This window comes from Myotis daubentonii, chromosome 1 (assembly GCF_963259705.1).
Source record: "Myotis daubentonii chromosome 1, mMyoDau2.1, whole genome shotgun sequence".
NCBI lineage: Eukaryota > Metazoa > Chordata > Mammalia > Chiroptera > Vespertilionidae > Myotis > Myotis daubentonii.
In genome coordinates this window covers 186,818,363-186,843,870 of record NC_081840.1, presented here as the reverse complement: position 1 = coordinate 186,843,870, position 25,508 = coordinate 186,818,363, and the positions used below count along the sequence as shown (strand labels likewise).

Below are 25,508 nucleotides of genomic sequence, written 5' to 3'. Positions count from 1 at the left end.
TCACCCATAAGTCTTTGGCACGATGAAGTGGGTAACCTTCATTTGCGTTTTCTCTCTTCTCAGCTCTGTAAGCAGTGTGGTTCTTCCAGATACACGTAAGAATTCTATTTTTCTATCGTTCAAATTTATTTCGTTTTCCTAGTAATCAGTAAACACTGCATCTTTAAAGAAGAAAGTTTTCTTTTATCATTAATTTCTAGACTGTGATGAAATTTTGTATTTGTGAATTCTTAGAAAGCTATTTTAATATTTTTCTAACATCCTAATTTAAAAAAAGGTGAGAATTGTTTAGTAACTGTAATTTTCTTTTGCACATGAGGGAACATAGAGTGACTTCAACTTCACAGAATATAGTCAAAAATAGAATTCATAACTCAAAATTCCCAATGCCCTATCCATTGCACCTTGATGCATTAAAACAACAAGAAAAAACCTGTGTTGTTAGTCTTATAAATAGAACAGGTGTTTATATTTTTTCATTCATACTGTCTTCCCAGTTGCTGTTAATAGATACTAAGACCATTAAAATTTATCCAAGTTTGAATATAAAACTATACATATTTCATAATTTTAATCATTTTTCAAATAGTATAATTGGTGATTGAATATCGCATTTGTTTAAAAGCAGAAGAAATAGTTCATCATCATCCTAAAATTTTCTGAAATGATCAAAGCCCAATAATTAGGAGCAAATGAATACATTAGTAAATGGAGAGAAACATAGAAAGTAGTATCATAACCAGTGGTTTTCTTCAGAATTTAAAATCTTTTTTTCCCCCCAGACAAGCGTGAGCTTGCTCGTCGGTATATGGATTTGGGAGAAGAATATTTCAGAGACTTGTAAGTTAAAATATTGAAGAGTCAAATTTAATGTTTCTAACAGCATTGGTTATTATTCTTATATTCCCCTGTCATCAGAGTCCAGATTCTAGCACAATACTGCCCAATAGAATTTTCTGCATTCATGAAAATATTCCATTTTAGTGCTGGCCCATATAGTAGCTACTGGCCACATGTGGTTGTTGAGTAACTTGAATTTGGCAAGTGCAACTGAGGATCAAAAGTTTCAATTGTATGCAATTTTAATTAATTTTACTATATAGTCACATATGGGTGGTGGCTACTGAATGGGGAAGTGTAGCAGCTCTGGAATTCTTATATAAACTTGATTGAGGGGAAAGACTTTCCCATCACACACTCAAATTCCTTTACCTAGCACAGAGATCTGTGGTTTCTCCAGAACATTTTAATATTTTTCTAATCCAGTAGAAAATGAGAAATTAGTTTATTTTTTAAAGGTCAAGTTTTATTCTATAGCCTGATTAAAGGAGATGTTTGTGTGTGGTTTTTGTTTTTTGTTGTAAATAGTCCAAAGGCCTATGTAATGCCCCTCATCTTAACAATTATACCTATTTAGAATGCATGTTGCTTGCTTGCTCTGTATGTGTTCATCTACTCACATACGTATGTAAACATGGTTGAAATACATATCCTCTTCTTAGAAAACCACACATTCATGGTTAGGTCTGAGATAATTGCTGATGTGAATAGTCTTTCTGATAATAATGGGATGCACAAAATACTATAGAACATATCCTGAAAACACAATTTGTTCTCTAGCATAGCAACCTACTTTATATTAAAGTTTTATTATACCATGTTTTCCTATGTCCTGTGTTCCAGGGTGCTGGTTACCTTTTCTCAGTTTCTCCGGAAGTACCCATTAGATGATATTAGAAAAATAACAGATAAAATAACTGAATTGGCAAGAGTATGTGCCCAAGACAAGTTAGGTGCAGTTTTTTGCAAGTTACTTGTAAGTACATTGTAATTTTGAATGTTATTTCTTCTTATTTTAAATAATCTTGAGCAATTCAAAGGGAAAACATCTCTCTCAATGATTTTTAAGTGACCATATTTGTAAGCAACTCTCACAAATGGGTAGAGCCATCATTTCTTCTATGATAGAGACATTCTAGCTATGCCCACAGTTCTAAATCATTTCTTTATTGAGACTACATACAATGGTCATAGTGGATTTAAGTGGAATTTGTCATTTGTAATAGTGTCTTTTTTAAAATCTGAAGTTTGAATTCTTTTCATAGAGGCTGATAGTAATCACATGATTTTTAATATTCAGAAAGCACTTGGGTGATTTTCATCCTAATTTTGTTAGCTGGGTAAAATAAGAGTACAGCTCTATATTCCCCATTTTAGGGATATTCATACTTTTACATACAATAAAATATTGGGGCATTCATCTGTTTTAAAGGTCTTTGAGCTTTTGTTTTTCCTAGATAGGTCTTCAATACAAGTGGAGGTGAATGTTGCTCCCACCATTCAATCTATACATACTTTCCTGGTGGCAAGTCCATTTTTTATTTTTTACTGAAGCCTTTTCTCCTTCTTTCTTTCTTTATATGCCTCTCTCCCTGAAGTTGGAATCAGCACTTTAACTTCACACAGTATTATGGCTCTAAATATGAATTTTTTAAAAAATGATTTTTGTAAAATGTAATAAATTCTGTCCTGAGCAATATATTTCCCTTGGTATTACAATTATTTTCCTAGTAAAATTAATGGGGATTGAAAGAATTCATTTACTGCAGTGTGTTTTGAGATAAATGTTTCTAGAGTAAAAAGATTCATATTTTAATGCAATAACAATTAATATGTAGTGAATTGTGTTACTTCTGAATTTTTAAATAGTATGTACTAAGAATTTGGACCATTCACAAAAAAAGTAGATTAAATGAGAAACTTTCCTAACACTTTCCTCTTTGAAGTGAATTCACTTGCTACTTACAGGAGTATTTTCCCTTGAGTTTTGTTCTGATTGTTCCTAGTCTTTAGCCTCAGGTGAAAATTGGAGTAGCATTCCTTCATCGAACCATTGACTGTCCTTTTGTTTTATCCGCTGTAACTATCAGTGTGACAGGTACTTCTTAAAACATTACACATAGATGGTCAAATCAAGGGAAACTCTCTAAACCTGAGGAAAAAGTAGATTTTTATTTGCTTTCCTCACCCAGGGTTACTGTTATCTTACATTTTTAAGTACCTTTCTTTGGGTATAGAGGAAATAAAATACAAGTAGGAATTGAAGACTTCTGTCTTCCCTTTAGGACACCCCTTTTACAGCTAAATTGTGTTCCATTACATCTCTTCCTGTGCACTATGATGAAATGGCCGACTGCTGTGAAGCAGAAGCACCTCTGAGATACCAGTGCTTTGTGAAACACAAAGATGATGAGCTAAATATCCCCCCAATGGGGACAATAGATCCTGAGGCAACATGCACTGCCTTTAAGGAAAATGAAAAGGCGTTGTTAGAAACGTAAGTAATCAGATGTTTATGCTTCAACATTAAAAATTATGAAATAGGATAAGGCTCGTTATAACAATTACTATAAAATATTTTCAACATTAAGACTTAAAAGCTTTTGTTCTAATGACAAATTGAAAGAAATACTATCTATAATATAATAAAAGCGTAATATGCTAACTTTCTGGACGACCTTCCAGATGACCTTCCGGATGAAGTTGGGGCTGCAAGAGAAACCCGGGTCCTGGGTGCCAGAGGGAAGCTGGTGCCGGCAGCTGGGGGAAGGAAGGCCTACTCGTGCATGACTTTTGTGCATCGGGTCTCTAGTTTAATGCTATAAAATTTTATACAATAAATATTGATCAGTGATCTGTTGGAATTCATTGAAACAGGATGTCATCTGTATGAAAAACATTGCCACATATTAAAATATTATGAAGATATATTCGGTTATTGTCAGAATTACCTCATTTTAGTCAATAATCTTATATCACCAATATTTTACTATTTTGTACGTATGTATAAATATTTATATGTATATTTATATATGTATATATAAATGTATATATATTTAATCTTTTTATTGATTTAAAAAATGACAAAAGCAAAGTCATGTACAAATTGAGTTTAATTGGTAAGTTTGATGTCTCCGGGTTTTGGAATTTCTAGGGAAATTGTTGATAATAATTATTTTTGTAATCCTGTCAGGTACAGAAAAATGACTGTCTTTTCTTCTTTTTAAACATGTAGGTACATATATGAAGTTGCCAGGAGACATCCTTTTTTTTATGGCCCAGAGCTCCTTTACTCTATTCAAGAATATAAAGGAGATTTGACAGAATGCTGCGAAGCTGCTGCCAAAGCCGCCTGCCTGGGCCCAAAGGTATGCCCAGCGGAACAGAAGATCCAGTTCAGACTCAAACCTCAGATTTGGGCATCTTATGTAGAGCACCTAAGTCTCTGATATAAACTTCTTTACCTTCAAAGAAGCCTTCCTTAGTCTTACCCACCCCAAAGATGCTTCACCCTCTTTGAAGGCCTCTGACATCCTCCTCATTCACTAGGTTTTACCCCGGTGAATCTCATAGAGAACCACTGTGCGTGTGTCTCAGTGACCTTGTCTTTTGTAGTGAAATACAGAAACTCATTTGTAAAAATGCAGAGCAGAGGGCCACAGTTTTTGTTTATCTTTTCGTGAACCTTTCCTATTGGGGAGGGAATTCAAAGTGGAGAGTTTCACTGCTTCTAGAAGCCTGGGTTTTTTCATTCATTCCATTCCATAAATATTTATTGTGAACTCATCATCTTTTCTAGGGAGTCTATTAATGTGAGAGTTGGTGAAGGAGGGATTGAAATGAATTTATGCAAAATTAAGAAATCCGTAAAATTATATTCCCCGGCATGTTAGCGTACTCTGTTCTTCTACCTTTCCCGTCAGTTCCCTTTTCCCTGGCAATGCCCCCATGCTGGGTGTTCACTACCTAGGGGCATCCACTATGACCAGACTGATTTTTCCTCTGACTACATATGCCGGGGTCCAAACCCCAGCGGGTCCAGGGGTCCCCAAAGGTGCGGACGGAGTCGGCGAAGAAGGAATGACACGGAGACAGCGTTCAGTTGATCAGCAGCCTAGCCAGGATCTCCAGCCAAGTTCTGGTCTTGATCTCCAGAGAGGCTCTGCTTCAGATCTCCAGCCAGGTTCTGTAGCCATGTTCCCTCGCTAGGTTCTCTAGCCAGGTTCTGTCCAGGCTCTCCAGTCAGGTTCAGTGTCCAGGTTCCAGTCAGGTTCTCCTGCCAATCTCTGTAGTCAGGTTCAGTCCAGGATCCCTTGCCATGTTCTCCCACTAGGCTCTGTCTCTAGGCTCGAGGCCAGTCCCTCTCCAGGATCCTCCGGCATGCTCTCTCCAGCGAAGCTCCTCCGTCTCCAGAGAACGCTCCTGTAGGTTCCGTGCCTAGGCTCTGTCTCTCTTGGTCCTGTCTTCCAAGCCCTGTCTGAGTTCTGTCTCTTGCTGTCTTGTTCTGAGTTCTGTGTGTTTCTGTCTTGTTACAACTGTATTTATACCAGTTGATTCAATCCTATCAATCTCTATTACAAAGGTTAGGGCGTTTCTTATCTCCATTCCAGGGAGAAAAGATTATGTAGTTTAAGCATGATTGTTCGTAGTTAAAGGGATTAATTACCCGCCTGGCACTTAGTTGAGGGGTTTTATTCCCTCCCTAACTTCAGGGGAAAATCCCTACCTGGGGAATCAACCTTTCTCGGAGAGGTGACCTTGGTTAAAACACAGCGCCAAGAAGGTGAGCAAACATATTAAGAACCGTATGCCATATATGCCAGGTCCCTTGAAACAGCAAGGATGGACTGGCTCCCGGCAAATTCCCCCTTTTTTATTTTTTAAAAGCAAGCATTAAAAAGAAAAACCTGAAACGCTCTCTTGTATCCATTTTAAGAGTAGGATTGGCGCTTTCTGCTATTACCTGAGTCCTGATCTATCACCCCAGGGAGAGCTTGCCAATCCTGCACTTTCCCGGGGTGGAAAGGCTGCAGTGGGGTTAAGGATAAGGCTCCTTGGGCCTACCTTCTCCCATGCCTCTACATTTACCTTTCCGGCACCTTTCCTTCCTCAGAAAAGCATGGACATATTTCTTGTATAAAATGTTCCATCTGACTGGGAGTAACCTTAATTCCTCTGCTAGCAAGCATATATGTTAAAAGATCAATACAGAGTCTTTTTTCTTTAGACTCAGTATGGCACATCTTCTTAATCTAAAGATCAATACAGAGTCTTTTTTTCTTTGGACTCAGTATGGCACATCTTCTCAATCTAAGTTCTGTACTATCCACCTTCTTACCCTATTTATCCTCTATAGGGGGGTCTGTAGCACCCTGGTGGAGTCCTATCAGTCCCGAGTGTGGGGGTTTTCAATGGGGGGGGGGCTTACCTAGGGGAATCCTGTTCCAAGGATTCCCAAAGGTGTGGACGGAGTCGGCGAAGACTATCCACCCTCTTCCTACGGTGGAGTCCTATCCGTCCCGAGTGTGGGGTTCTCAATGGGGGGGCTTACCTAAGGGAATCCTGTTCCAGGGGTTCCCAAAGGTGTGGACGGAGTCGGCGAAGACTATCCACCCTCTTCCTACAGTGGAGTCCGATCCGTCCCGAGTGCAGGGTGCTTACCTAGGGGTCCCTGTTCGGGCGCCAGATGCCGGGGTCCAATGTTCGGGCGCCAGATGCTGGGGTCCAACCCCAGCGGGTCCAGGGGTCCCCAAAGGTGTGGACGGAGTCGGCAAAGAAGGAAGGACACGGAGACAGCGTTCAGTTGATCAGCAACCTAGCCAGGATCTCTAGCCCGGATCTCCAGAGAAGTTCTGCTTCGGATTTCCAGCCAGGTTCTGTAGCCATGTTCCCTCGCTAGGTTCTCTAGCCAGGTTCTGTCCAGGCTCTCCAGTCAGGTTCAGTGTCCAGGTTCCAGTCAGGTTCTCCTGCCAATCTCTGTAGTCAGGTTCAGTCCAGGATCCCTTGCCATGTTCTCCCACTAGGCTCTGTCTCTAGGCTCGAGGCCAGTCCCTCTCCAGGATCCTCCGGCATGCTCTCTCCAGCGAAGCTCCTCCGTCTCCAGAGAACGCTCCTGTAGGTTCCGTGCCTAGGCTCTGTCTCTCTTGGTCCTGTCTTCCAAGCCCTGTCTGAGTTCTGTCTCTTGCTGTCTTGTTCTGAGTTCTGTGTGTTTCTGTCTTGTTACAACTGTATTTATACCAGTTGATTCAATCCTATCAATCTCTATTACAAAGGTTAGGGCGTTTCTTATCTCCATTCCAGGGAGAAAAGATTATGTAGTTTAAGCATGATTGTTCGTAGTTAAAGGGATTAATTACCCGCCTGGCACTTAGTTGAGGGGTTTTATTCCCTCCCTAACTTCAGGGGAAAATCCCTACCTGGGGATTCAACCTTTCTCGGAGAGGTGACCTTGGTTAAAACACAGGGCCAAGAAGGTGAGCAAACATATTAAGAACCGTATGCCATATATGCCAGGTCCCTTGAAACAGCAAGGATGGACTGGCTCCCGGCATACATACAAATTAATTTTTTGCCAACAGTGAATACTTGGGAATTTAGGTGTATAGCACGTCTTTAAAATGTAATTTGTCATAGTCTCATCTGAACTTATGAAGTGTTTCATGTAGAATATTTTCCTATTTTATTTTTTCCATCACCATTCATCTTCCTATACCCTCCTCCACTCCACTTTGTACCCTCCATAATCACCACACTTTGTCCATGTCCATGTGTTTTTTTCTCTTCTTTTCCCCTAATGTCGAATTTTAAAATATTATTTTTAAAATTATTTCTTTCTGCAGATGGATGCCTTGCAAAAAAAAATACTGAGTTCAGCTTTCATAGAGAAATTCAAGTGCTCCATGCTCCAAAACAACGGAGAAAGTGCTTCAATAGAATGGTATTTAAAATTAGATTTGTACTTTATAATGATGTAAGGGTGATGGTTCTGTCAACAGAGTTGTACATTTTTATGAGTTTTTACACAGTGCTTTCACATGCGTCTTTTGGGTTATCTAAAAGGTAGAAATTTAACAGAAGTGAAAAATCAGAGCACAAGTGACAATTTGTCATTTCTTTAATCATATGTTTTCCAGGTAGTAAAAAACTTAGAGGATATCTTTGTTTTGTCATTCTGGATCAGGTATTTAAACTCCCATTTATTTATAAAGACTAGGGATCTTATTCTAATGGTCCATGATTTTTATACAATTGTAGTTAAGGTTTGTTATTTTACTTTATCGCCCCTGAGCCCCTTGCGATTATATAAAACTGTCTGCTTGTTTTTTTATGTTCTGATAATAAAATTGGGCCATCAAAGTTACTTCTCATTTTCTCATAGCTCCAACTCTGTTCTTCATTTCTTGTTTTTTTCCTGGACCGCTATTTTTATATAACTTGCCTCATTCTAGAAATATCCTTCAACATCTGAGTCAAGAAACCCCATCCCCATCCCCAATTTACTTGCGAGTCAACAATCAACATGAACAAAAGATAAAATGAAAAAAATTTTGCAAGATGTGCAGAAACCATCATTTGTACTATCTTTGCCTGTCACCTCTATCATCTATACAACAAAATCAAGAAAATAATTAAACAAAACCACCCCAATGTGAAACAATACACATTTAAACAGGCTATGACTGGTTTGGGGGAAGAAGTATCTTTTACCAGAGTTAGACAAGTCTGAAATGATTTGTGAAAGCTTGTGTAGGTTAGCCTTTCATATCTTGTTATTGGCTTAGAGACTTTTCTGGATCAATTTCTTGGTAAAAATATGTTAGACTCCTTAATCTTGAAAAGGTATGCAATTTATTTTCTCAGTGTGCTTTGGAACTCAGGAAGAAGACTTTTTATTGGTAACAAAGACAACTTGAGTTTGTGTGGCCCTTTCCAGTTTATAAAGAGCTTTCCTATGCATCGTCTAATCTAATTCTCACCACAATCCTTTGATGCAGCATGCAGTGTGTCTCTCCAAGGCTGAAGCTCAGAGAGTTTAAGTAACTATCTGAGGATCACACTGCTAATGAGCAGTAAAGTCAAATCTGGAAGTCAGATATGGGCTCCAAACCTGAGGCTTTTCAGATGTCACCTCTTTCAGAATCCCTCTTTGATTTCTGGTTTTATGAATTGCTGGCTTCTCCCTACCTGCCACACACTCTTACAATGGATAAGGAAACATTTTGCCCTAAGATAATTTTGTTCAGAACTAGCACTAAAATAAGAACTAATAATTTTACGAATTATTTCCATATTTCATTTTACCCTGAATTTTCTTACTATAAGTAGTATTTTCCTAGTGCTTTCACATAAAATATTGGAGGTTAACAAATTGTGATGGGGGAATTTTTTTTTTAGGTTTGTAGTTCGCCTGAGCCAGAAATTTCCCTTTGCTGACTTTGGGACAGTTTCCAATTTGGCAACAAATTTTACCAAAGTCCACAAGGAATGCTGCCAAAGTGACATGCTTGAATGTGCAGACGACAGGGTAAGGAATGCTCAGTATTCTCTTTGGTGACTTTGCTTGGGTAACATGCTCAGTGGGTACAATGGATCTATTTAGTATAATTGGTGACAGCGGACAGTGAATTGCAATTGTCTTCTATGTCTAATATACTCAATTCTTTCCCTGCCTTGTGGCATGTTATTTATTTGTATTTTTGTGAAGTTGGCTATCCTACTCACAAAATGATCTGCTACATACATTTTGTAATTACAAATTTCACCAATTTGTAATCCCTTTCAGTCATATTCTACCTGAGAACAAAGGCTGAAGTAGGACAGCTGCAAAGGTAGTTTCCTAAGAAAAATCTTTGGGGACTTGGGTAGAGTTGGAGAGGAGCTGGTACCTGAAGACATTTTTGGAAATTATTTAATTTTTCTCTGTATAGTCTCTATTAATATATAAATATTAAGCACAATATCTCTTCCCCCAAAACATAAATACATGACCAAATATCAGAATCCTAGTCTCTCAGAACACTTTGTGGAAAATTTAAGGCAGATGTTTTACATGTGTAAGTAGGGCCTATGACTATACTCTTGACTAATTTTCCAAAAATTCCTTGCACTTTAGTTATTTGGTTTCAAAATGCCTGCACTAAATGTTGTGGAATATTTGGAAAAATATTACTTGGAATATATATTACATTTTACATTTAATTTTACTATTACTAGTTTACTAGTTTATATTTAATATTACTCTTGCCCGGCCAGTGTGGCTCAGGGGTTGAGTGTACACCCAGGAACCAAGAGGTCACCGGTTTGATTCCTGGTCAAGCACATGGACTGGTTGCAGGCTTGATCCCCAGTGGGAGGCGTGCAGGGGGCAGCCAATTCATGTTTCTCTCTCATTGATGTTTCTATCTCTCTATCTCTCCTCTTCCTTCCTCTCTCTCTAAAAATAAAAGCAAACATATTTAAAAAAGGATATTTTGTATTAGTTTCAGATGTACAGCATCGTTATTAGAATGTCATGTACAGAGTGCCCCCGATGTTTCCCACACATAGTCATTAGGGGACTATTGACTATATTCCCTATGCTGTTATTTACATCTCTGTGACTATTCTGTAACTACAAATATGCACTTCTTAATCCCTTCATCTTTTTCTCCCAGCTCCTATTGCTGTTCTTTTTTTTTTTTTGATCCTCACCTGAGGATATTTTTCCATTGATATTTTTAGAGAGAGTTGAAGGGAGGGAAGACACACACAGAGAAAAACATCAATGTGAGAGACACATTGATTGGTTTCCTCCAGTATGCGCCCCAACCAGGGCCAGGGATGAAGCCTGCGGCTGAGGTATGCGCCCTTGACTGGAATTGAACCTGAGTTCCTTGAGTCCATGGGCTGATGCTCTAGTCACTGAGCCAAACCAGCTAGGGCCCAATTGCTGAGTTTTGACCTAAAACTTAAATGCCTTAACAGTAGAAATATAAAATTAAAAAATTAATAAAGTTTTTAATCAAGTGGAAATATCGTAGTAGTTCTATGTGAATCTATAGACTTAAGCATAGACTGAAAATGTTCATAGAAGTCAGGTTGGCATGTACGTGGTCTTAGAATACAGTGGACATGTTCTGTCAACATAATAAAAAGTCTGGAGAGAAAGTATAACGGTGTCAATTTACGTTGAACAATTTTTATCAACTTGCTTGTAGGCGGATCTCGCCAAGTATATGTGTGAAAATCGAGCAGCAATCTCCACCATCTTGGCGGACTGCTGTAATAAGCCTGCGTTGGAAAAATTCTACTGTCTTGCACAGATGGCAGGTGATAATTTGGTTCCTGCTCAGGCCCCACAAACTACTGATTTTGTTGAAAATGAGGACGTTTGCACATACTATAAGGAGGCAAAAGTTGATTTCCTGAACAAGTAAGTGCATGAAGAATGATCCTTTCCTAGCTTTCAATGGCTCTGAGGATTTAGAAAACAGTTCTGGGCTTTCCTTTGAAGTTGTTACAATTGTTGCCTGCAGTGCTACTTTATCCTTCCCTCTCTGAGCTTTTACATTTTTTTTTTTGGCGGGGGGAGGGGGGGAAACAAATTAATTAGCTTTTAAGTATAGTCATAAAATTATACCTGCTCATAGCAAAAAATCAATTGAGGAGAGTACAAAGTAATAAGTAGAAGTTTCTGTTATCCCTTCATTCTTTCGTCCTCTGATATACTTCTGGAAATACCTCTAGAAACATTTTGCATATACATAAATTATATACAGAGTATTCACTAATTCATTCAAAGAGAATTTCTGGAACTTACCATGACATACATAGGTGACTATAAGTCATACATCTTTATATCTCTGTATCTATCCCTGTATCTATCTGGCAGCAGCATCCTATCTAATAAAGAGGGAAAATGCTAATTGACCTTCACATCTTTGCAAAGATGGCAGCGCCCACAGCCAATAAGGAGGGAATATGCTAATTGGCTGTCAAGCTCTCAAAGATGGCAGCACCCACAGCCACAAGATGATGGCGCCCTGTGACCTCAGCCTCACTGGGGTGGCAGGTGTGTGGCAAGGCGCTCCTGCCTCTGGAGTCCCTCAGTCCTTTCAGCCCCCCAGTGCCCAGGGCCAGCTTGAGGCGCAGGCAAGCCTTGGATGACGGCTTCCCAGTTGCCCAGGGCTGCTCGAGGTTCAGGTAACCAGGGCCAGCCAAGGCTTGTGCTGCCGGCAGTGGCATCAGCGGAGGTGTGATGGGGAATCACCATATCCTGATTGCCAGGTCACCTTCCGCTCCTGAGAGCTCCTGGACTGTGAGAGGGGGTAGGCCAGGCTGAGGGACCCCCCCTCCAGTGCATGAATTTTCATGCACCGGGCCTCTAGTAGAAGTTTAAAGAGAAGGATGGGGTCTGCTACCAGGTACTTTATATTTGTTTATAAAGAGCAGAAGTTCAGTAGCATGGCAAGGCAGCATACAATTAAATGATAAAATAAATGATTATTTACAGTCAGTAAGTGGTGAGAAACTTTGAATTTTTATTGTTGGATTATAATAGCATTCTGTGCACTAAATAATATTTTTTAAAATCGTGTACCCTTCAAGATTTCACTCATATAGAGAGGAAAATAAAAATTTAAGAATACCTATTTACTATGTATCTATCACTATCTATATCTATCACTTATCTATCTATCTATCTATCTATCTATCTATCTATCTATCTATCTATCTACCTATTTATCTATCAGAACTTTTTTTGATGTAGTCCAAATCAAACAAAATATACATAATAACAGGAGTCATTTATTAAACATTTAATATGTGCCAGACTGTGTGTGTGATGCATAAATTATGTCATGTGTTTCTTACAATCCACTTTATGAGATAGATACTATATTTATCTCTACTCTAAAGAGGCAGAAACGGAGACATGTGGCAGTGCAGGTAATCTGTGATCCAGCTGCACGGATTGTCCTGTCTCCTTTCATCTAAAACATAGCCAGCCATGTATGGGGAAGATGGTGGCCTAATAGGCACACCTTTTTTGCATCTCCTCCCAGGGCCAGACTGGAAATACAACTAAATCGGCAACCATTCACTGGGAATTACCAACTGAGGGCCAACCGAGGTTCAAGGAAGGATAGAAAACGCCTGGTGACTAGCTGGAAGGGCGCGGTCATGAAAGGGGCTGACCCTGCTTCCACAGGCGGCAGGCTGAGAGTGAGGAGGGAGCTCTTGACTACGGGAGGGTTATTGCCCTGAGAAGATTGAGGCCTGAAACCCAGGCTGGGCTCCACAGCTCAGAGCACCACAGCCAGCCCGTGTAATGTCCAGCCAAGAAAGGTGACAAGGGCTTCTGGCTGCCAGGGAATCTGGAGCTGGTGGGAGACAAAGCCGATTAAAAACAAACAACAAACAAACAAACTCAGAGCACAGGATTTCTGTTTGCAGCTACTCATCTAAGGCTTTGGTGGAGGGAGGCCGGTGGGGACTTGAGGTGCCTGAGGAGAGGCCGGGGTGGGAAGCATTGGAGGGAGACTTGGATAGGAGGCAGCCAGGAGACTGTATTCAGTCTCACCACCCCCCGAACCTAACAGCCATTTCTCCTGAGTTGTGCTGGCCCCTGTCAGAAGCCACAGTTCAGGAAAAGGAAAAAAACCCACCCTAGGTGCTACAGCCCACCCATCCTCAGGACCCCTGCCTGCCACACCATGCATCTTGATCTTTGCAGAGGAGAAAGCAGTAGAGGCCAAGCCTACGGGTTTGAACAGTCTCAGCAAGCACCAGTGACTGGATTGGGGGTTGGGCCAACTGTCCGACTATACCAGATGCTTCCCCCACATGGAAGAGCTGATAGCAACTCCAGGTTTCCAGCTGATCCCACTGGACTGCATACGAGGATCGCTACCCAGTCCAGGGCAGGGAAATATTCTGGGACATGCTCAGAAGAGTAGTTCTGAGACAGGAAAACACAGTCATCACTTTCCGTGAAATCTGATCAACACCTCCCCCTCATGGATGACCCAGAGATCCACACTCCTGAGTCCACCTATCCTGTTTAGAACCAGACTCTTGAGTGATTAAGATTGATAGCTGGCTGGCAGGTGAACCCAGGTGGAGTTGGAGCTTGGGGAACCTGGGGAAGTTTGCTAACCCATCACTGGGCCACATGCTGCTAACAAACCCACCTTAGAGTGCAGCTTGGCCCCTCCCAGGTGCAGCTAAGTCCTGTGGAGAAAGACACAAACTGTAGATTGCTTGTAGCTTCAAACAGGTTGCTGAGAGCCAAAGGAGGACAGTTTCTGACAGTGGTAAGCACCTAACTCTCTCCCAGGAAGTCCAGAATTGGCAGACAAAACAGGCAGCCTCGGTTATCAGAAGAGCAGGATCCAAAGGGCGCTCCCAGGAGGCGCTAAACTCTGCTGAGATGAATGCCACTTTACTTTTTTTTTTTAATCTTTCTTCTTTACTGATTTGTTATTATTTTAGTCTCTCTTTTTTCTTTCATAGATCTAATTTCCCCTTCTCTTTTCTTATGCTATTTTTTATTTGCTCTGCTTTTTCATGTTTCCTCTTCTTATTGTTTGTCTATCTGCTTTCTCCTGTATTTTTCTTTTCATAATTATTTTCTTCCTCTTTTATACTATTTTCCTTCCCCTGTTCTATATTACTAGAGGCCCAGTGCATGACATTTGTGCACTCAGGGAGGGGGGGCAGTCCCTCAGCCTGGCTTGTGCCCTTTCACAGTCTGGGAGCCCTCAGGGATGTCCAATTGACAGCTTAGGGCCTAAGCCACAGTTGGCATTCTTAGTGCTGCCACTGAGGTGGGCCACTGCGCTCGCCAGCCATCAGCCGGCTTGTGGCTGAGTGGTGCTCCTCCTGTGGGAGTGAACCGACCACCAGGGGGCAGCTCCTGCATTGAGCGTCTGCCCCCTGGTGGTCAGTGCACATCATAGTAACTGGTTGTTCTGCTGTTGGGTCGATTTGCATATTACCCTTTTATTATATAGGATTTTATTTCTTTCATATCTGCCCTTTCATACTCCTTTTTCTTCCCATCCCCCTCCCCCCTGGAATTTTCTTTTCTTCTATTATTGTTCTCTTTTCTCCTTCCTGATTCTTCCTTTTTGTGGTTGCTTTTGTTGTTGTGGGGGTCTTATATATGTTTTTGTTTTGTTTTGTTCTGCCAGCACCTCCATAACAGCTCACATGAGGTAGTCTGGGGTGAGCCTCATAGTCAGCCAGCCTGAAAGGAGATTCCTCCCATGAATGGAACAACATTCAAGACCAATTACAACAGAATAACCCAAATAACTTACACAAAGGACATTCCTAGAGCATCCAGCTTAGGAAATCTAAGAGACTGCACCACTGGATCCCACAAAACACTTACTATATAAGGCCATCCCATGTAGACTGGGAGGCATAGAAATTTCAAGAAACTTAGTGGGAACTACAACAGCATGAAATGAGAAATAGAAACCATAAATAATAAATAAGAATCAGTTGGAAATGAAGAATAACATCTCTGACATCAAGAATACACTGGAAGGGATCAAAAGTAGATTAAATGAGACAGAAGATCAAATCAGTGACTTAGAAAACAAGGTAGAAAAAACACACCCAATTAGAGAAGCAAAAAGAAAAAAAAGACTTAAAAAGCAGGATAGATAGTTTAAGGCACAACATGAAACTTAACATCTGCATCAGAGGGTATCCAGAAGGAGAAGAACATAAGCAAGTAATAGAGAAGTTGCTTAATGAAATAATTACAGAAAATTTTCCTAATCTGGTGAAGGAAAAAGTCACACAAGTTCAGGAAGAATAGAAAATTTCAATCGAATGAACCCAAAGAGACCCAGTCCAAGACAAATCATAATCAAAATGACAAACATTAAAGACAAAGAATCTTAAAGGCAGCAAGAGAGAGACAGAATGATACCTATAAGAGAGTATCCATTAGAATGTCAGCTGATTTCTCAACAGAAACACTTCAGGCCAGAAGAGATTGGCATGAAGTATTCAAAGTAATGGAAAACAGGGACCTGAACCCAAAACTACTGTATCCAGTAAGACTAGCATTTAAAATTGAAGGGGAAATAAAGAGCATCCCAGACAAAAAAGACTACAGGAGTACATGACCACCAAACCACCACTGCAATAAATGTTAAAGGAAGTATTTTAAAAGGAAGAGAGAGAGAGAGAGAGAGAGAGAGAGAGAGAGAGAGAGAGAGAGAGAGAGAGAGAAATATAAGGAAAAATGGCAGTAAATAAGTACCTATCATAATAACCTTAAATGTAAATGGAATAAGTGCTTCAATCAAAAGACATAGAGTTGCTGAATGGATAAGAAAACATGACCCATATATATGCTGCCTACAAGAGACTCACCTCAGAACAAAATATTCACACAGAATGAAAGTGAAGGAATGGAAAACTTTTTTTTTTCATGCAAATGAAAATGTAAAGAGGAGGGAACTAAGGTGCTGATAGTAAAAAAACTGCCTAACGTGGTATAGTAAAATAAGTGTTAGAGCAAGGATTTGCATGGAGGTAGCTTTAACTCTAAACCTCAAGCCCTTAGCCACCAAGCTTGATTGCATGGGTTTGGTCAAATTGAGACCTTTGGTATATGTGTTTCTCTTGTGATTAGTTAAGTGATTTTTCTTGCTTCTTTGTTCAACTAAATCTATTTTATTTTCATCTTAATTAGGTTTTTGCATACATACTCAAGAAGGTATCCTGAATTCTCTGTCTCATTAGTACTGAGACTTGCCAAGAAATATCAAGCTATACTGGAGGAGTGCTGTGAAACTCATGATAATCATGCATGCTATACCAAAGTGGTAGGTTTCTCAAAGGAAAAATGAAATACAGCTCTTTGACTGGTGATTCCAATAATAAGAAAGAAACATAATACCAGAATGAAAAATGCTTATAATACAATTGAGACATTCTCTTGAGATAATTTCAATTTTGTGCTCTTAAGCATCTTAGGGGGAAATGGTCTTGATAGAATGGTTAATAAAACCTAGAATAGTCCAGAGAAAAATGACTTGAAGAGAACAATCTCTTATTTCACAAAATCTTGACATTGCCTTTTTTTTATTTTTTAAACTTTTGGGAACAAAATAAGATGAAGTAAATGTAAATGTTAATTAAAAGTGATATAACATAGATATGAAGAAAATTAACCTGATTTCAAGATTTATCAAATATCAAAATTAGCATCTTAAGGAAGGTTGTGAAATCTATTCATTTAAAATACTTTCAAATCTTTTTGAGAAGGTTTAGGAATGGTTTTATAAGAAATTATGTAAGGAAATGAAATCTATTCTGGAGGATTTTGCCATTATATTTGTGTTAAAATGGTATTCTAGCAGGTTTAGGATATTTAGCACTTTGAATATATGGAGTGACTTCCAAACTTCTTTCCTTTACCAAGAACCTGCTATATGCCAGGCACCATGCTGGATCCCATGATCACGGTATAAACTATTATTTCAGAGACATCAGGATCCAACTAGAGAGAAGGCTTTATAATAATCATAAAGCTTATAATTATAGCTATAATGTCTTGAGCCCTTACTGTGTTCCAAGTGCGGTTGAAATTTCATTAGCTCAGTTGGTTTTCACAGAACATTCCATGAGGTGAGTAACCATCTTCATTCCCATCTTAGAGGTGAGTTTTCTAAAACTTAGTGATCAGAAGTAGTTCTACAACTGGAAAAGGATTCAGCTTACCTGGCTCAAGTATACTCCAGACCCTGACTATTCTTAATCACTTAGACTATGGAGTGTGGATGTACAGGCTTGGCATCAAAGGTTTATTTACAGGACTGGGCAGAAGGCAAAAAGGCTTTCATTCAGCCTATAGGGGTAAAAAACAGCCTGCATCTGATCTTTGGGTGAAACCCTGTACGCACAATTCTTTTCTTTTAGTTGCATGAACTTCAGCCTCTTGTGGATGAACCACATGAATATGTAAAAAAAGATTGTGAAACTTTCAAAAACCTTGGAGAGTATGGCTTCCAAGATGCGTACGTATTTTTGTTTTTGACTAATATTTTTCTTGATCAGTTTGTAATTTTTTACGACTCTCTCTCTCTCTCTCTCTCTCTCTCTCTCTCTCTCTCTCTATATATATATATATATATATATATATCTCAACACTAATAAAAGAGAAAAATGGTAAGTGGTGTACGAGCTACCCTTTTCATTGGCTAATCAGGGCTATATGCAAATTAACTGCCAACTAAGATTGGCAGTTAACTGCCAACAAGATGGTGGTTAATTTGCATATGTAGGCACAATGCAGGGAGGCAAAAGGGAAAGCAGGAAGAAGCCCCCTGCCACTGACAGTGATCAGAAACCCAGGGGGGAGCTAAGAGCTGGGGGGCATGGCAAAGGCTTTGCCCTGCCTTTGCCCTGCCCCCCAGCCATGATCGGAGAATCAGGTGCCTTTTCCGCCCTGGCCAGTGATAGCAGGAAGTAGGGGTGGAGCCAGCGATGGGAGCTGGGCACGGTCGAAGCTGGCAGTCCCAGGAGCTAGGGGTCCCTTGCCTGGGCCTAAAGCAAAGCCCATGATCGTGGGGCCGCTGCAGCTGTGGGTCCCCGCTGCCCGAGCCGGACGCCTAGGCCAGAGGCGTCAGGCCTGGGCAAGGGGCCGATCCTGCGATTGGAGGGTGATGGGGGTCAACGCCTGAGGGCTCCCAGTATGTGAGAGGGGGCAGGCTGGGCTGAGGGACACTCCCCCCCCCACACACCCAGTGCACGAATTTCGTGCACCGGGCCCCTAGTGTATATATATATATATATATATATATATATATATATGTATGTATATATATTTTAGAGGCCTGGTGCATGAAATTCATGTTGGGGGGGGGGTGTCCCTCAGCCTGGCCTGCACCCTCTCCAATCCAGGACCCCTCGGGGGATGTCCGACTGCCGGTGTGTGATCGGGCCTAAACTGACAGTCAGACATCCCTCTCGCAATCTGGGGACTGCTGGCTCCTAACCACTCACCTGCCTGCCTGCCTCATCACTCCTAACTGCCTCTGTTTGCTGGCCCGATCACTCCCTAACTGGTCCTCTGGCAGCCTGGCCGCCCCCTCACTGCCCCCCTGCCAGCCTGATTGCCCCTAACCTCCTCTGCTTCGGCCGCCACCACCATGACTATGTCTGGAAGGATGTCTGGAAAATGTCTGGTCTAGTTAGCACATTACACTTTTATTAGTGTGTATATATATATATATATATATATATATATATATATATATAATCTCACTACCTGTCATACACGAAAATACAGTATATATTTCTAATCCCTCTCCATTAAGAAAAACTGGAAAATGAGAGATAAAACAATTGATGGGTTGAAGAGACTTATATTTGAGTTCAGTTTAAAAAATTAGCCTCTTGAGATTGGGAAGGAAAATACTAAATCTTTTGATATAGGAACTGAGGATTCCCTTTGAAGGTTAAGAAATAGTTATGAACAAACAAAAGACAGCAATGCTTTCCAGAATAGCAACTAGTTGGACTTGAATGACAGTGGATCAAGAAGTACTGCAATACATAAGTTGAAAAAATAATATGCTTATTTAGTAGAGCCTTATCTGTGGAAGTAAAGACAAGTAGGGAAACATCATGAGGTAGACATTTACTGTTCAACTTACATGTACAGCACTCTTCTAACTGTGGGTGCTAGGGATAATAGTAATTAACAAGTCTCTTCCCTTGAGTAGATTACAGTCATAAATCGACTTTCAATGGTGGTTGGAATTCTTAGTAAAGAATTGTTACATGCTGGACATCATACCAGATTGATGGCATGCTTTATGTCTTTTAATTTAATCCCTGCACCATTCCTATTGAGTCAGGTATATTTCATCCCATTTTATAGATTAGAAAACTTATCCATATCTTTCTAATTTAGCACGGTGCTGATATACAAGGGGGAACAATAGTAGGAATACAATTGTGAGTATGCTAAACAGAGTTAAAAAAGTTAATATAATCATGACCTGCATATCTTTTTCCATATGAACAACTGTAAATCTACTTTAGACCACCCCTGCATCTTAAGCTCTCTGTAAGTTTTATTGAGAGAAAAAAGCAATGAATAGATATATTAATGTTACTGAATTATAGTAAGTTAAGTCATTTTCCTAAGACTACACAGAACAGGTGGAATTCAAATTTAGGCTTAACTATTTGTTTAAGACGAGGTCTCCCCAACTTCCTCTCAAATAACCTAAAGATAGAAATAATTTTATGGATAGGAAATTATTATAATTAATTTTGTCTGTTTTCTGCTTCACCTACTATGTTAGAAAAAATAGTTTTATGCCCGGCTGAAAACACTGGACTATTTTGTTACAGGCTCTTAGTTCGTTACACCAAGAAAGTACCCCAATTGTCAACTCCAACTCTTGTGTATCTCTCAACAAAGCTCGCAAGCATGGGCAGCAAGTGTTGTATACTTCCTGAATCACAAAGAACAGCTTGTGCTGAAGACTATGTGAGTCTTTTGAAATATAATAAGTCAATAATGATGAATTTTTGTCTTGAGATATTTACAAAGTTAACTTTCAGAAGCAAGAGTGAACTAATGCGTGTGTGTGTGTGTGTGTGTGTGTGTGTGTGTGTGTGTGTGTGTAGGACTTGGTTGCCTACATTATCCTGACCATCAGAATGAGGATTGAGACAAGATCCTGAAGATGATAAATTGTTCTGAAAAAATTCCATAAATTTTAAACGTTTCAATCTGGCATTAAATTTTTTTTTACTTTTTGGGAAGACTGCTTTCACCCCATTCCAACACATACCTTAGGAATCACCTCAAATTATTTTAATCAATTATTTTATTGAATGGATTATTCTGCAAGTGTAGACATATCTAAAATAGAAAAGACTTTTAAACATCTTAGGACTTATAGTAAGCAAATCACTCCCTCAAGTCAATCTTGCGTTCAGAGTTTCTAGTTAAAACACAACACTGTTTTTGGTCCATGGGAAAGTAGGAGTTCAAGAAAACTTTCGTTATGCTTTTAAATTTCTGCTGGACTCCCTGTTCTTCAGTTGTCCGTGGTCCTGAATGTGTTTTGCACGGCACATGAGCAGACACCTGTAAGCAACAAAGTGACCTTATGCTGCACAGAGTCATTCTTGGACAGACGGCCATGCTTTTCCGCTCTGGAAGATGATGAAACCTATATTCCCAAACAATTTAATGTTGCAACATTCACTCTCCATGCATTTGTATGTGCACATACCGAGCCTGAACAACAAGTAATGAAACAAATGTGAGTTGCATTTCATTACTGCATATGTTTGTAATCTTCATAGGGAGAACTGTCAATGGAATGAGTAACTTTTTCTGAAGTAGTGATTAAATTCCTTAGAAAATAGTATTTAAATATTTTCCTTGTTAAGGTGATAAAAGTGTAAAAAGAAGAATAGCTTTTGTATTCTTAGCAAAACAAGGCAAACAGCAACAAAAATACTGTACTATATATTTGCCAAAAATTATTCAGAATAATCTTGTGGATAAAGGCTATCTATACTAATGAAAGGGTAATATGATAATTAGACCAGCTAGACCAGACATCTTCTGGACATCCTTCCGGACAAAGCCATGATAGCGGGGCCGAGGCAGAAGCAGTTAGGGGCAATCAGGCAGGCAGGCAGAGCAGTTAGGGGCAATCAAGCAGGCAGGCAGAGGGGTTAGAAGAAATCAGGCAGGCAGGCAGAGTGGTTAAGGGTGATCAGGCAGGCAGGCAGGCGAGTGAATGGTTATGAGCCAGTGATCCTGGATTGTAAGAGGAATGTCTGACTGCCAGTTGGACACCCCCCAAGGGGTCTTGGATTGGAGAAGGTGCAGACTGGGCTGAGGGACCCCCGTCCCCTATGCACAAATTTCATGCACTGAGCCTCTAGTAGTAGAATGATATCTTAAGACAGGCACAATAGAAAAAGCTGAACAATTAACCGATTCATTTGTGAGGTAGTAAATAAGTTAGGCAAAGTCTTAGAAGAATTTATTTCTAGGCATAAATGATTTTAAGTTTGTATTATGCTATGGCAAACCTATGTGATGTAACTTTTGAGAAGGGCATTTGGATGAAACACACGTAGAAGTGCGGATTCTGAGATCTGACTCTCTGTCACTGTCACAGGCAGTTAGATATGCAATGTAAAGTTGCTATCATGTCTGGTGGGTTCTGATTCTGATCGTGGCCATAGACTTAAGAGGAATATTGCAAAAGTTACTGTGCTCACAGGACTCTTTAGCACTATTATCTGTGCAGACATCAATGTAAGAGAACCACTGGCTCCCATGAGTTTGGACAGTCTTATTTTCCCTGGCCCAGGCATATTCATTTTGAATAGACCAACTAAAGACCAAAAATATAGAATCTTGGATTAGAAACTTTAAATAGAGTCTAAGGTAATTAAGTTGTTAAGAATAATTTTTTAGCTTTTACATTGCTATAAATGGAATACTTTTTAAATGCAATGGCATAATGATTTCCAGAGGTTTATTTGAAAAGAGTTTATTGATTTGCTGATATTATAGATATTGAGCAATTTTCATTGATGATTTTATTTGAACCTTCCACCAACTCCATGAAGGTAGATTTTATTCTCTTCCCAATGGAAATGAGAATATTGAATTTTATAGTGGCAAGCCTGGGCCTCAGGCTCACAGTTGCCTGGCTCCAAGAATTATGATCTCAAACAATAGTACGACTGCCTTTACCATCTTCATTTTCTTTATGTGAGTAACCTCTTTTCTGTTTTGTTTTGGTTTCATTTAAATGCAGTGCACTTGCCGAACTGTTGAAACACAAGCCCAAAGCCACTGAAGAACAATTGAAAACTGTCATGGAGAAATTCTCAGCTCTTATACGGAAGTGCTGTGCAGCTGCTGACAAACAAGCCTGCTTTGCAGAGGAGGTACTGGAGTCGTCTTCATTTTAATATACAGTGTCCTTTGTTGTGGCCTTGTGTAGGCTAAGGCTCAGGGGACTGTATCTGCAGGACACTCTGTACATGGGGTCCAGGAATCTTTTTTTATTATTATTAGTTAAAGTATTACAAATGTGTCCTCATCCCCCCCATTAACCCCCAACCTCCCCCCCTCCCCACCCCGCACACTCATGCTCCCATCCCCCTGTTGTCCATGTCCATTGGTTTGGCTGATATACATGTATACAAGTCCTTCTGTTGATCTCTTCCCCTTACCCCCGCCCTCCCCTACTTTCCTTCTGGGGATTGATAGCCTGATCGCTGCTTCTCAGTCTTTGGATCTGTCCCTGTTCATCAGTCTATGTTGTTCTCTATATTCCACAAATGAGTGAGATCATGTGGTATTTATCTTTCTCTGACTGGCTTATTTCACTTAGCATAATGCTCTCCAGTTCCATCCATGCTGTTGCAAAAGGCAAGAGTTCCTTTTTTTTTTACCGCAGCATAGTATTCCATTGTGTAGATGTACCACAGTTTTCTAATCCACTCATCTGCTGATGGGCACTTAGGCTGTTTCCAAATCTTAGCTATGGTGAATTGTGCTGCTATGAACATAGGGGTGCATATATCCTTTCTGATTGGCGTTTCTGGTTTCTTGGGATATATTCCTAGTAGTGGGATCACTGGGTCAAATGGGAGTTCCATTTTTAGTTTTTTGAGGTAGCTCCATACTGTTCTCCAAAGTGGCTGCACCAGTCTGCATTCCCACCAGCAGTGCAGAAGGGTTCCTTTTTCTCCACATCCTCTCCAACACTTGTTGTTTGTTGATTTGTTGATGATAGCCATTCTGACAGGTGTGAGATGATAATGCATTGTCGTTTTGATTTGCATCTCTCATATAATTAGTGACTTTGAGCAGGTTTTCATATGTCTTTCGGCCTTCTGTATGTCCTCTTTCGAAAGGTGTCTATCTAGGTCTGTTGCCCATTTTTTTATTGGGTTGTTTATCTTCCTATTGTTAAGTTTCAGGAGATCCCTGTAAATGTTGGAAATTAAACCCGTATCGGTGGTATCATTGGCAAATATGTTCTCCCATGTAGTGGGTCTTCTTGTTGTTTTGTTGATGGTTTCCTTTGCTGTGCAAAAGCTTTTTATTTTGATGTAGTCCCATTTATTTATTTTCTCTTTAGTTTCCATTGCCCTAGGAGCATTATCAGAGAAGAAATTCCTTTGGCATATGTTTGCGATTTTGCTGCTTGTGGATTCCTCTAGTATTTTTATGGTTTCCGTCTTACGTTTAAGTCTTTTATCCATTTTGAGTTTATTTTTGTGTATGGTGTGAGTTGGTGGTCCAGTTTCATTTTTTTGCAGGGGTCCAGGAATCTTATTCTACAGGCTCTGTGCATGAATTTGGACACCAGTGGGGTCCCTCGGCCTGGCCTGTGGGATCGGGCTGGAACCGGCTCTCTGACATCCCCTGAGGGGTCCTGGATTGTGAAAGGGTGCAGGCCAGGCCGAGGGGCCCCACTGGTGCATGATGGGGGCCAGGGAGGGACATGGGAGGTTGGGCAGCCAGGGAGGGACTGTGTGAGGGCTCCAGATCATGTCCGGCCCATCTCACTCAGTCCCGATCAGCTGGACCTCAGCAGCAAGCTCACCTACCGGTTGGAGCATTTGCCTCCTGGTGGTCAGTGCACATCATAGTGACTGGTTGACTGGTCCACTGTCTGCCCCTTGGTGGTCAGTGCATGTTATAGCGAGCATTTGAGTGGCCTTAGAATATCATTAGCATATTATGCTTTGATTGGTTGAATGGCTGACCAGACAACCGGACACTTAGCATATTAGGCTTTTATTATATAGGATAGTTGTCTGAAAAAAATGACTTAAATTAATTCTTGCTTTTTTCTCCTGCTGCACTGAAGCATATTATTAAATGTTTGTAATATTTGTTCTCTTTCTAAAGTTGAGTCATTCATGAATACAGATAGAAATATTAAGAAGTTCTGAAATCTTTTGGTAGTGTCATCATTAAACCAAAACCTTAATTTATTTAAGCATTTTATTTAAAAGTACTGGTTTGCAATTTGGTTGCATCTGTGTGCTTGATTTCACAGGCATGAGGGGGAGTTTATATTTAAATGTCTGAATCAATTACTATTTCCCCCTATGACTTGACAATAATGCTTTTATTTATTTGGGTGCAAGGGTTGCCATTGAGTTTCCTTCTAGAGAGTCTAGTACTAAGCTGGTATTAAAGGATGTGAAGCATGGAAAATTACTTTGTAATCATTGAATGGTTGTTTAAATGTTCATTTGTCCTAATAATGATGCTAATACTTCCCCTAATTCTCTAATTTCTGTGTATACAGGGTCCAAAACTTGTTGCTTCATGCCAAACAATTTTAGCCTAAAATCAACAAAATCACAAGCATCTCAGGTAATATCCTCTGGATTTTCTTAAAAAAAAAAAAAAACCCGAACTAATTATAATAGTTAATATTAAAATAGCTAAGAGCCATGTGGACTAGTACCAATCACTGTTTTAAGGTCTTTTTATATATTAACTTATTTAATTCTCACAATAGTTATCTGAGAGTTCTATTATTATTCCCATGTTTCATATCAAAGCACAGATCAACCATAGACCAAGTAGTTTACCAAGGAACATCCAGGTTCTGAGAGTTGGAGCCACAATTCAAAATTGA

General features: G+C 39.9%; 1 protein-coding gene across 1 annotated transcript; it reads left to right on the top strand.

Annotated features, from left to right (window-relative positions):
• The first annotated feature begins 10 nt into the window (after positions 1-10).
• LOC132239504 (albumin-like) lies at positions 11-25,508 on the top strand. Its single transcript, XM_059705892.1, has 14 exons — positions 11-95; positions 783-840; positions 1,684-1,816; positions 3,126-3,337; positions 4,076-4,208; positions 7,680-7,777; positions 9,235-9,364; positions 11,037-11,251; positions 16,538-16,670; positions 17,767-17,864; positions 20,212-20,350; positions 20,911-21,134; positions 22,656-22,788; positions 25,389-25,508. Exons 1-14 carry the CDS (start codon positions 23-25, stop codon positions 25,506-25,508), a joined length of 1,899 nt encoding a protein of 632 aa, XP_059561875.1. The 5' UTR covers positions 11-22.